Source organism: Tasmannia lanceolata, unplaced genomic scaffold (assembly GCF_043159265.1).
Source record: "Tasmannia lanceolata isolate RefF3 unplaced genomic scaffold, GAP_Taslan_0.1 ptg000020l, whole genome shotgun sequence".
NCBI lineage: Eukaryota > Viridiplantae > Streptophyta > Magnoliopsida > Canellales > Winteraceae > Tasmannia > Tasmannia lanceolata.
In genome coordinates this window covers 10,077,082-10,088,040 of record NW_027518697.1, presented here as the reverse complement: position 1 = coordinate 10,088,040, position 10,959 = coordinate 10,077,082, and the positions used below count along the sequence as shown (strand labels likewise).

Below are 10,959 nucleotides of genomic sequence, written 5' to 3'. Positions count from 1 at the left end.
ACCATGTTTTGATAATTGCACTAAATCAGCTTGTTTTTTTTTGGTTCGTAAGCTCGGATCGAACCTCCAACCTCTAGTTTGAAGAACAAAGACTTGACCATTGAGCTAGAGGCTCAATCTTTAACAAAACTAATCGTAAATACTGAAATTGGAGCTTCTACTCTTAAACAATGGCATTAGCTACACTTGCAATTCTCGCCCACAAATCCACACATTCCTTTCAATGCTCAGCTTGTCTTTTATCATCTGATAGATCTTAAAAACGAACGGTTGGATCACCAACCGAGAGTGGATGTCACAATCAATTAAGCTAACAAAAACAAACGGATAACGTCGTAACCAAAGCCACGAGAGGGCATTTCCGTAGTAACTTCACAAATCCTCACCTTTTTTGTAATTTCGCCTCAAAATAAAATGAAAGTCATTATCAAATGGGAGATTATGTTTTCACCCTATGTAGGATTATGCGCCCCCTTGGTGACATGATCTGACGTCAAAAAAGCGCTAAAGTCTGCCCTCATTCACGTTAAAGTGGGAGCGCATTATCCTACAGCTGGGTGAAAAAATCATTTTCCTTATCACACTTTGATTAAAATTTAAAACCGCTTAAAATCATTTCCCTTTCTCTTCCCTTTTCAATTTATCTCCAATTTTCTAGACTATTTTTTTTCCTCTCTCTCTCTCTCTCTCTCTCTCTCTGAGAATTCTCTCATAAATTCGTGATCCGATCCTCCAACATTCAGTTTTCAATGATTCGATAACGGTAACTTTATTTCTCTGATTCGTGTTTTTAGATCCATAGATATTTTTGTATCTCGATTTTAACAGAAAAGAACCAGTAGCTTGATTGAGATCCTAGAAACGTAAAACAAAACACCAAATTTAGTTAGGTTTTGGTTCTGTTGTTGTTATTGATGATGATATGAGCGATATTCAATCGAAATTTCTATGAATTTGATTGTTTTGGAGGGTAGGGTTAGAGTTTAATCTGGTGTAGATGTTTACCAAGATTATAAAGCTATTGAAATTTCTATGGAATTGATTGTTTTGGAGGGTTAGGGTTAGGGTTAGGGTTAGGGTTAGAGTTAGGGTTAGATGTTTACCAAGATTATAAAGCTGTCGAAATTTCTATGGACTTGATTGTTTGGGAAAGTGGGGAGAGTTAGGTTTAGGGTTAGAGTTAGGGTTAGAGTTAGAGTTTTATCAGGTGGAGATGTTTACCAAGATTATAAAGCGTGGGAGTCGCAAGCATTCTAAATCGAATGCGAACGAACCCAACGTGTATTCGTACAATTCGGGTTACCGAAATTCTGGATCTGTTTCCACTTCCAATGTTACAGTAAACCATGCCTCGCGTACTACTCTCTCTTCATCTGTTGCCAATTCTCAGCAACAACCTATGGTGGCCAGTCCCCCGGCCGCCAATTCCGCCCTCCCCGGCTCTGGATCTTCCTCAATTATCGAAACCGTCCCCCTTCTACGTGACGTGGCCTTGTCTGATCATCAAAACCTGTTCCTTCTCAAGCTTCAGATTTGCTCCATCCTGTTTGATTTCTCAGACACTTTGAAATCCGTCAGAGAGAAAGAAGCCAAGCGCCAGACCCTTCTTGAGCTCGTCGATTTTATACAATCTTGTATAGGCAAGATTACCGAGACCGTTCAGGAGGAACTAATCCGTATGATCTCGAGAAATATCTTTCGATGTCTTCCCCCCGCTTCCCACGAGAACACTGGGTCTGAAAACACTGATCCTGAAGATGATGACCCGTATTTGGATCCCGCTTGGCCACACTTGCAAATCGTGTACGAGTTGCTTCTGAAGTATGTCGTGTCATCGGACACTGATCCTAAGATCGCTAAGCGATATATCGATCATTCTTTCGTTTTAAGATTGCTCGATTTGTTTGATTCTGAGGATCCCCGCGAGCGAGAGTATTTGAAGACCATTCTCCATCGCATATATGGGAGGTTCATGGTACACCGTCCGTTCATAAGGAAAGCAATCAACAATATCTTTTTTCGGTTTATCTTTGAGACGGAGAGGCATAGTGGAATCGGGGAGCTGCTGGAGATTCTTGGGAGTATAATAAATGGATTTGCATTGCCAATGAAAGAAGAGCATAAGTTGTTTCTTGTTCGGGTTCTCATTCCTCTCCACAAGCCTAAATCGGTTGCATTGTATCATCTGCAGTTGTCATATTGTATTACCCAGTTTGTCGAGAAAGATTTCAAGCTGGCAGATACTGTTATAAGGCGTTTGTTGAAGTACTGGCCTATCACCAACTGTCAGAAGGAGGTTCTTTTTCTTGGGGAGTTGGAGGAAGTTCTCGAGGCAACACAGTCTGCAGAGTTCCAGCGGTGCATGGTTCCTCTTTTCCGACAAATCGGGCGGTGCCTCAATAGTTCCCATTTCCAGGTTTGAGATCAAATTGTCTGTTTTCATTTTCTTATCATATATTTTGCTGCTTTTTTGTGTACTTAAAGTGGCGAATTTTGTCTTGTTGCATTGTTAAAAATAGAAACTTTTTCTGTCCAAAATGGTTCACTGAGAAGTGAGAATACATATTGACTGTTTTGGCATAATAATGACGAACTGTGCGACATGGATGTGAAGAAATTATCTTGTTTGTTTTAAATTGCTTGATGTAGCTGATAGTATTGTGGCGGTATTTCTTTCTGCTATAGTCATTATGTGATTTTTTTTTAAGATCATCCAGTACATTGATGATTCAAAGAGTTGAAAATAAGCATAAATCTGGAGATTCCCAAATAGGTCAACCTTTAAAACTGCTGTCGAATCCATGGGTAGGCAAGAGACAACTTTACTAACTGAGACTTTTTAGTAGCCCGAGGAAAAGCAAAAGTGATTCCCATAGTAGCGGCAAGCGAAATAGGAGCAGCCTAAACCGTGAAAGTATCGGTGCCTCCATTTGGTAGTCTGCCCCTGCTTGTAATTGGACCACTGAATTGTAAACCTTCTCCATTTTCATTACTGGTCATGGATTTGAGTTTAGCTCGATGATGAGTTGCGCTTCTATGAACTTAACTGAATTTGAATTATGTGGGGAACTTTGATTGCTTGCATTTCAGTCCAATATTTGTCATATGCTCAGAGAAATTGTCTATGATTGACCGTTCATTGGAGTCGCTAGAGGTTCGTGATAATTTTGTAGTCAGATAGAAGTATGTGATGGAAGGATTTCTTTTGTGGAAAACTATTTTTCCTGCACGAACCTTCCATCTTCTATTAGTAGACAGGGCTGATATAGTTTTTATAAAGCTGCTATGTCAGCTTGTGGTTAGAATTGCTGTGGAACTTAAATAATCCATGTCTTTTGAAATATAGAGAATTACACATTGATGGAGCGTTATGTGGCACACTATAGTGATTCTTGGTTCTAGGTTAAAGGTCATGTCCAAAATCTTGTGTTTGTCTACATGTTTGTTCTATTATATGGTACGTACATGGATAGTTCAGTGTAGCATAAGTATATCATAGGCTCAATGTGTACGAAACAAAGCATGCCTGAAATTAGTCCATCTAAAAGGCAATAATGATTCCTTTATTGCCTTTTCCCTTCTTCTTTCGATTGGGAAAGTACTAGAAATTAGTCCCTATTGATGTTGTCGGGGACTTTTATGTTTTTATTTATTTATTTATTTATTATTTGTACCTTCTCCATTCACTTGAACTTTTTTAATCAGTGTAAGGTTTAGGTAACAACCGATTTAGGTTTGACCTCTCCATTTGATAAAATTTGAGTATTTGGAATTAACAATTTGGTTATAACTATGGTTTCAAATTTCGGTTTCCGAATGCGTTTCGGAACTCACCGAAACCGAAATTTCAGACGAAATCTAATAAAATAGTATTTTATCATGTATAGAATTTCGGCCGAAATTACTGAAATTTCGGGAAAATATTAAAGAATTAACAAAAATCGAGATTTTTGGGTGAAATCCCTAAAATTTAGGCCAAAATTTTGAAATTTCGGTCAAAATAAAATACCGTTTCGACTATGTGTGATTTCAGTTTCGGTCTCGACTGAAACCCGAAATTTCGGATTTCAGTCGAAATTTAAAACCATGATTATAATATATATTATTGTGAATTGTTGCTAATCATCCATTTCTTTTTGAGCGAGTTTTGCGGTGAATATTTTTTTTTGTGGCATAACTATTTCCTTATGGTGGGACCTGTTCTTGATTGCTTGCATCCTAAACACATATCCAACATAAGATGAGCCTGGACATTTGGCAAAAGTGTGGTGTCCACAACACCAAATTTACCATTTAAAGTGCTTATATCCAATGTTTAAAAATTCGTAGTCAGAACACCAAATTTACCATTCGAAGTGTTTATATCCAGTGTTTAAAAATTCATACTTCGACAAGAACTTGTTGAAGGTAAAATCAAATCGATTCAAGTGAGTCAATGATTGATGCACCGAGTTTTCTATTCATTAGACAAGTCAGATTTGACCCTGTGGGTTCAAAACCAAGTTGACTTCGTAGAGTCCATGGATCATGGTGGAAGTTTTAAACAATTGTTATTTCCACACATTGATTCATTGATTCCTACTGTAGAATTTGCTCTAGAAAATCCATTCTGTGCGAGTCTGTTCAAACCTTTAGCCATCACTTTAGATTATATACTTTTTAGAACCATTAATGCAGATTTTTTGAATGATTAGTGAAAGCAGATACTAACAACTAACTGAGGTGGCCATAGAGAAGAATTACAATTAAAGAAACAAACTAGAGATGAACATGATCTCCAATACTAATGGGTTCCTAGGGACACCTTCCTTAGCCAATTGGTCCTACATAGAATTAGCCTCTTTCCAAACATGGCTGAACAAAACATTTAGGGGCCGTTTTGATACGCAGATTTTAGAATCCAGGTTTTTAGTTTGAAAACAGTGTAAAAGAGGGTTCATGATCACGCTGCTGTCTGCTGTCCTGACAGCGTTTCTTGGATTTTAAGTGTGAAATTCAGGTTTTAAAAATCTCTCCCGCATCCTGAGATTTCTAAAACCTGGAAATATGGGAGGATCTGCTGCTCTCTCGCTGACGGAAAGAAGGGCGAGAAGTCAAAAACAAGTCAAAAACGACTGGTCCACTTCTTCTCTTGTCTCTTAGCTACAATTTTGAAGAAATCCCGGATTCTAAAATCGTCGTATCCAAACGGCTCCTTAGGGGCTGTTTGGATACGCAGATTTCAAAATCCAGGTTTTTAGTTTGAAAACAGTGTAAAAGAGGGTTCCTGATCAAGCTGCTGTATGTTGTCCTGACAGCGTTTCTTGGATTTTAAGTGAGAAATTCAGGTTTTAAAAATCTCTCCCGCATCCTGAGATTTCTAAAACCTTGAAATATGGGAGGATCTGCTGCTCTCTTGCTGATGGAAAGAAGGGCGAGAAGTAAAAAACGACGGCTGGTCCACTTCTTCTCTCGTCTCTAAGCTACAATTTTGAAGAAATCCCGGATTCTAAAATCCACGTATCCAAACAGCCCCTTAGTGTCAAACAGCCCCTTAATCTTTCAAAAAAAAAAACAGCCCCTTAATTGCAAAAATATCTTCCATTCTTCAAGGATAAGATGACTCTTGGGCCACCCACTTAATGACATTCCTTGGGCCACCTTCCATGTTCAAAGAACTAAAGTTAAGGCCCCTCGCCAACTTAGGACCTTGAAGCGTGAGACCTTCAAGCGTGCCAAGTGCTTTTGCATTACTAAAATCCTTGATTCTGATGAGGTCAGAGAAAGCCACTCAAGCTTTTGATCAGTTGAGTTATTTCCCATTGCTACACTGATATATTTGCAATTTGGTAAGCCAATTTCAGTTGCCTTGTGGCGAGTACAGATTTTTGAATTGTCATCTCCACCAAGCCAGTGACTGTGATGGTGTGGGTACAAAAATCATTTAGTTGAGTCTCTTTACCTAGAATCATTATATTCTACCATCCTTCGCGTATTTTGTCTAATGGAGCTGTGTATCGGCTGCCAACGCCATTTTTTTAAAGATAGTGATAAAAAAATATGAACTCTTGAAGTCACAGTTTATAGCGGTCGCGACCCTGGGAACAAGATGTCCCCCAAGCAAGCTACCAATTCTAGAAAACCAAAAAAACTGAAAACATAAAAGTGCAACAGATCAACAATCCTTCTCTCAACTGTTCCAAGATGCAAAAAAAAGAAAGAACCAGAATCTGTATTTTTCCATCCATTCGGCAGTCAGCGTGGACGATTGGCATATCCTCCCTATCCGTGTTGTTTTTAGCTCGCTTTTCTGCATCTTCATTGGCCGAGCGCCGCCTGTGCTGAAACTTAGGCTGCTGACACCCACATGACTCAACTGATCCGTGTGTTACGTTGTTTCTAAACTTACTACACTGCTTTGTTTGCAAATTTTAAAGCTATGTTTCATTGGGAGTCTATGAGGTGCTGAATAGTCATCTTTGCCAGTCATGTAATTGTAATAGCAAGATGTTGTGACGGTATGCTTATGAAATTGGTTTACTAGTGTCACTTTATCTAGAGCCATATTAGGTTCTGACATCCTCTGTGTATCTTGTCGAAGGAGAAGTGATATTGTTCCAGTTTTTTTCTTTTCCCTGTTGTGAGGTACTAGGAATTAGCTTATTTAGGTTGATTAGTTGTTGAGAAACTATTATTTTTATGAATGATATGTTGAGAAACTATTACTTAGTGTAATTTACTTTATCCATAATGATATGGGCATTACTGTAATTTTTTTTAAAAAAAAACTTGCATTTTAATGTGCGATTATCAGGTGTGGAATTATTATTTCACATTCTTCTGGGCTCATCTTGTCTTCCATTCTCCTGTTTATCTTGCTATTCCACGGTCTGTGAGCAATAGATCTTTGAAGCCCTGACTAAAGACTACCCACCATCTCCCAAATGCCAAAGCAAGGGAGAACAGAAGACATATTGAGCCTTTAAGAAGTCTGTTATAATATCTGAATTTTTTATCACCAGTCTGCTGTAATCAACTTTATTGCTTTATGGCTGATGTCAGCAGTTGTGCAATAAAACACTACCCTTCCCAATCAGAGCATGACTATTCACTGTGAATCGTGCTTTATCCTTATTACTTTCAAATTTTCTCAATTCCCTTGGAACTTATCCTCGTGAGTTTTTCTTTTTTTCTGCACTGGTAAATACGAAAACAAAATCTGCAGACAGTAACGTATCCTCAAAAGAATTTTGGAATTGCAATAAGCCTGGTTTTGCAATTGGAGTCATTGGGACAACCCCCCTCCCCACGCACACACAGGCGCCGGCCGGCTGCCGCAGCCACCGTACTTAGCAGCACTTTTTTTCTCTAATTTTGGCTGTAGAAGTGGAATATGTTGGCTATGAGTTGATCGTTGATTGCATGTTAGTTGTCTGGTCAGTTTTTTTTTTTTTTTCTGTTAATGCTATTGTATTGGTCAAAGCAAGTTCTTTTGGTTTGTTGATTGATGAGCCAAGAGCTACGGTTATTTATTATACCATTGGAAAATTCTAGCATTTAGGTAGTTCTGGTAATAGAAGACGAGTTGATAAATAATGCTTTTGAGTTTTGGGTAGAGAAGGATAAACATGCAGGTTGAAGAAGGCAACTTTATGAACTCAAGAGGGTGGTATGAGTGATTTAGTGGTGCAGTGCTGAAAATTAGGCTTCAAAAGCTATGATCTTAGCTATTCAAAGCATTTATTGTTTGTGAACAAAAGGAAAATACCACTATTTTTCTGTATGCTGATGAGCATTTATTGTTTGTGAACAAAAGGAAAATACCACTTTTTCTGTATGTTGATGTCATGTCCGAACCAGTGCTGATACCAGGTGCGTCATAGTGCTCAAGAGACATTTAACTAGTGCCTTTAGATATTAAGGATGTTGGTCCATTAAAGTACTCGTCAATTCAAATAGTGCATAGTGCATTCCAAGAATGGAATCTTCAATATCCCATTAAGTATGTCTTGCACACTGTTGGAAACTGGAAACTTGAGTACAATACCCATGGGTTCTTCTACAGAACTAACCAACCATTTCAACACCGATGTAAAGGAACCATTATTTGATCTAGGTGCTTGTCGGAGACAGCTTGGTAATTTAATTTATATGCTCTGGTTTTCCATATGGAATGGGAGTGGTGATCCTACTTATGCATACAAACAGACATTCCTCACTTGGTGGCTGTTCAGAGGTTTGTGAGATATCCTAAGTTATGACTTGCAAGAGGGGATTCTATGGCGCCATCATATTTGACAAGTTCTAGATGTCATGTGGATCGGTTCTCCAGTATATAGCGGACCTACTTCACTTTAGTAAACCTTTGTAAGAAGGAACAGTCGTGACCTGAAATGTAAAAAGCAACCAATTGGCTTCCAAATCTAGTAAGAAACCAGAATTCAGGACCATAGCTCATGCAGCATCCCAGTTTATTAATTCCATACAAAGAAACTAAAAGACATCCCTATGTTTATTAAGACTCTTTACTGAGTTGGGAATAATGAATCATTGATATTTAGCTGGATGGCTAATGTAACCCAGGGGAGGAGGGGTAGAGGAAAGAGGGGGAAAGAGAAGAAGAATAGAAGAAGAGGAGAAGAGTACATAAAGAGGAGGAAGGAGAGGAAGAAGGGAAAAGGAAGAAGAGAGAGATGGGGAAGAAATCTGTATTTTCAATTCATTAATTTATCAAAAGTTCTGAAATCCCTAATACATGAGGGCCTTATATAGGCAATTGAAATATCTTGGAAATAAAATAACATGGAAAATAAAAGCCCTAAAAACTAAAACTTGGAAATAAATATCCTAGAAACTAAATGACATGGAAATAAATTCCTAAACTGTCCAAATGGGCAAAGATGCCTCTTATGGGGCCTACAATCTGCATCAATGTCATTGTGATTGGTGGTTTTCCTTTATGAAAGGGAAATGATCTTGTTAGATTGTGCGCGTCTGCTTGTTAAAATTGTTTGTCAGTATATTTGGTGTTCTAGATGATCCGAGCAGGGCGTATTTGAGTCTGACAATATAATTGAAATTCTCTGGAAGCATTTTTTTTATAGTCCTTGGTTTAGGGTCGTAGTTTGAACAGCTAATATGTTTGTTTTCTAGGATGTGATATTCTTTGTTTCTTGATGTTTTGCTGATCATGGGTGAGTGGCTATAGCTTGATGCCTTTTAACTCCCACTTGTTGCCATTCAAAAAAAAAAAGGGAAAATAATCTCCCACTTGTTAGTGAGGTGTTAATGGGTGGCCGGCGTTGAAAATTTATGAACATACAAAAGACAAAAACAAATCAAAATGTCAGAAATGAGATTGGTTTTGTCTACACATTCACTTGTGCCTGCATGCATTTCTTTGTGTTTACAAATGGAAAGGCTGTAGAATTTTTTTATAGAATGTATTATTCAACCTGTCTTTGTTTTTTCTTGTCTATGGCTAAGTTGCTATCTTTGCTCTTTGAACATAATCGGATTTAGATTTGTGTATCAGACAAAGGAGGGTTCCTGTTGTAATTCCTGTTCTCTTATGCATAGAACCCTTTTGTTCTCCCTCTTAGGAAGCTTTCTACTCTCTTCTTTTTCTATTTTTTAATTCGGCTGAGATTAGCAGTCTCTGCTTTTTCCATTTCTAATTTGATAGTAATGGTTTTTAACTGGCTGCCTTATCTTTTCTTTGAATATTTCTTTTTCATCCATCTTGCTTCTTGGTGGCAACCTCTTATTCAATTATATTTTATATTTTCTTTGTAATGCATTCCTTCAATGCTTCTCTAGCCAACTATTATTCATAATATTTTCACTTGATGCCATCCTGTTTGAGTCAGTTTTTTCATATGATAATTAATAGGGTGAAACTTCACTCTCTTACCTGCTTTGAACTCCAAAAAATGCTTTTATTTTCCTTCCAATATGGAAATTGATGCATGAATCACACCCCCAGAAACATAAATCCTAAAATTTTATCTCCAGACATAAACATCTGATTACCAATGTTAGTATTCATCTTAAACCTTCTAGCAATACCAACTTCATTGCATGATCCAAATAAGCAATCACAGAATGATTTTTCCTCTGGAATGAACTTCGCCTCTGCCCATATTCTGCCTTTTAATGTGCACCCACTACTCTGGTTCTTCTATGCATATTTCTTTAGTGTTTTAGTAACAAAGCATATATCTTCATGGCAGGTCGCGGAAAGGGCTCTCTTCCTTTGGAACAATGATCACATTGTAAGCTTGATCGCCCAAAACCGAAGTGTCATTTTCCCCATCGTCTTTGATTCGCTGGAGAAGAATACACACTCTCATTGGAATCAAGTAGTTAATGGGCTAACAGCGAATGTTCGAAAAATGTTCCTGGAGATGGACAGTGAACTATTCGAAGATTGCGAACGAAAGTATCTAGAGAAAGAAGTGCTGGCCAAAGGGTTGGAAGAACAAAGGGAACTTACATGGAAGAGACTGGAAGCCATGGTTGCTGCCAAGGCAGGTGGGGAGGATATTGTTATGACCAATTAGGTATTTTGTAGGGGTGCGATTTGTGCCAGGCCGGGTTTGAGTTTTTGCTAAAAAATGAATTGGAATTAACCCGACCCGATTTTATGGTAAAAGCTCAACCCGAATTCCGAAAATTCGACCCGATTTTTTATGGTCTCTTCTAATTGGATACACTAAGCTACATGATGAAGAGAGGAGGGATGAGTTATTGTACATTTGTGATGATGTGATTCAAATTATGAATGAATTTGTTTTGGAAGCATTTGCTATTTTCAGGAGGGTTCAGTATTTTCTTATGTTCTCAATCAAAGGCTCCAAGAGAAAAGTCGAAACAGAACAAATATAAGAGGAAATGGTTATGGGTTTTGTAATGAAACTGCTTTGAAAGAACACGATATTTATACCCGTTATTTTGATATTGGCACCCACTCTTAGTTTC

At 38.0% G+C, this 10,959-nt stretch overlaps 1 protein-coding gene across 1 annotated transcript; it reads left to right on the top strand.

Moving 5' to 3' along the window:
* Positions 1–618: 618 nt before the first annotated feature.
* On the top strand, positions 619–10,958 carry LOC143854461 (serine/threonine protein phosphatase 2A 57 kDa regulatory subunit B' beta isoform-like). Its single transcript, XM_077364452.1, has 2 exons — positions 619–2,416; positions 10,212–10,958. The coding sequence occupies exons 1-2, from the start codon at positions 1,214–1,216 to the stop codon at positions 10,539–10,541; spliced, it is 1,533 nt and encodes a 510-aa protein (XP_077220567.1). The 5' UTR covers positions 619–1,213; the 3' UTR covers positions 10,542–10,958.
* The last annotated feature ends 1 nt before the right edge of the window (position 10,959 follows it).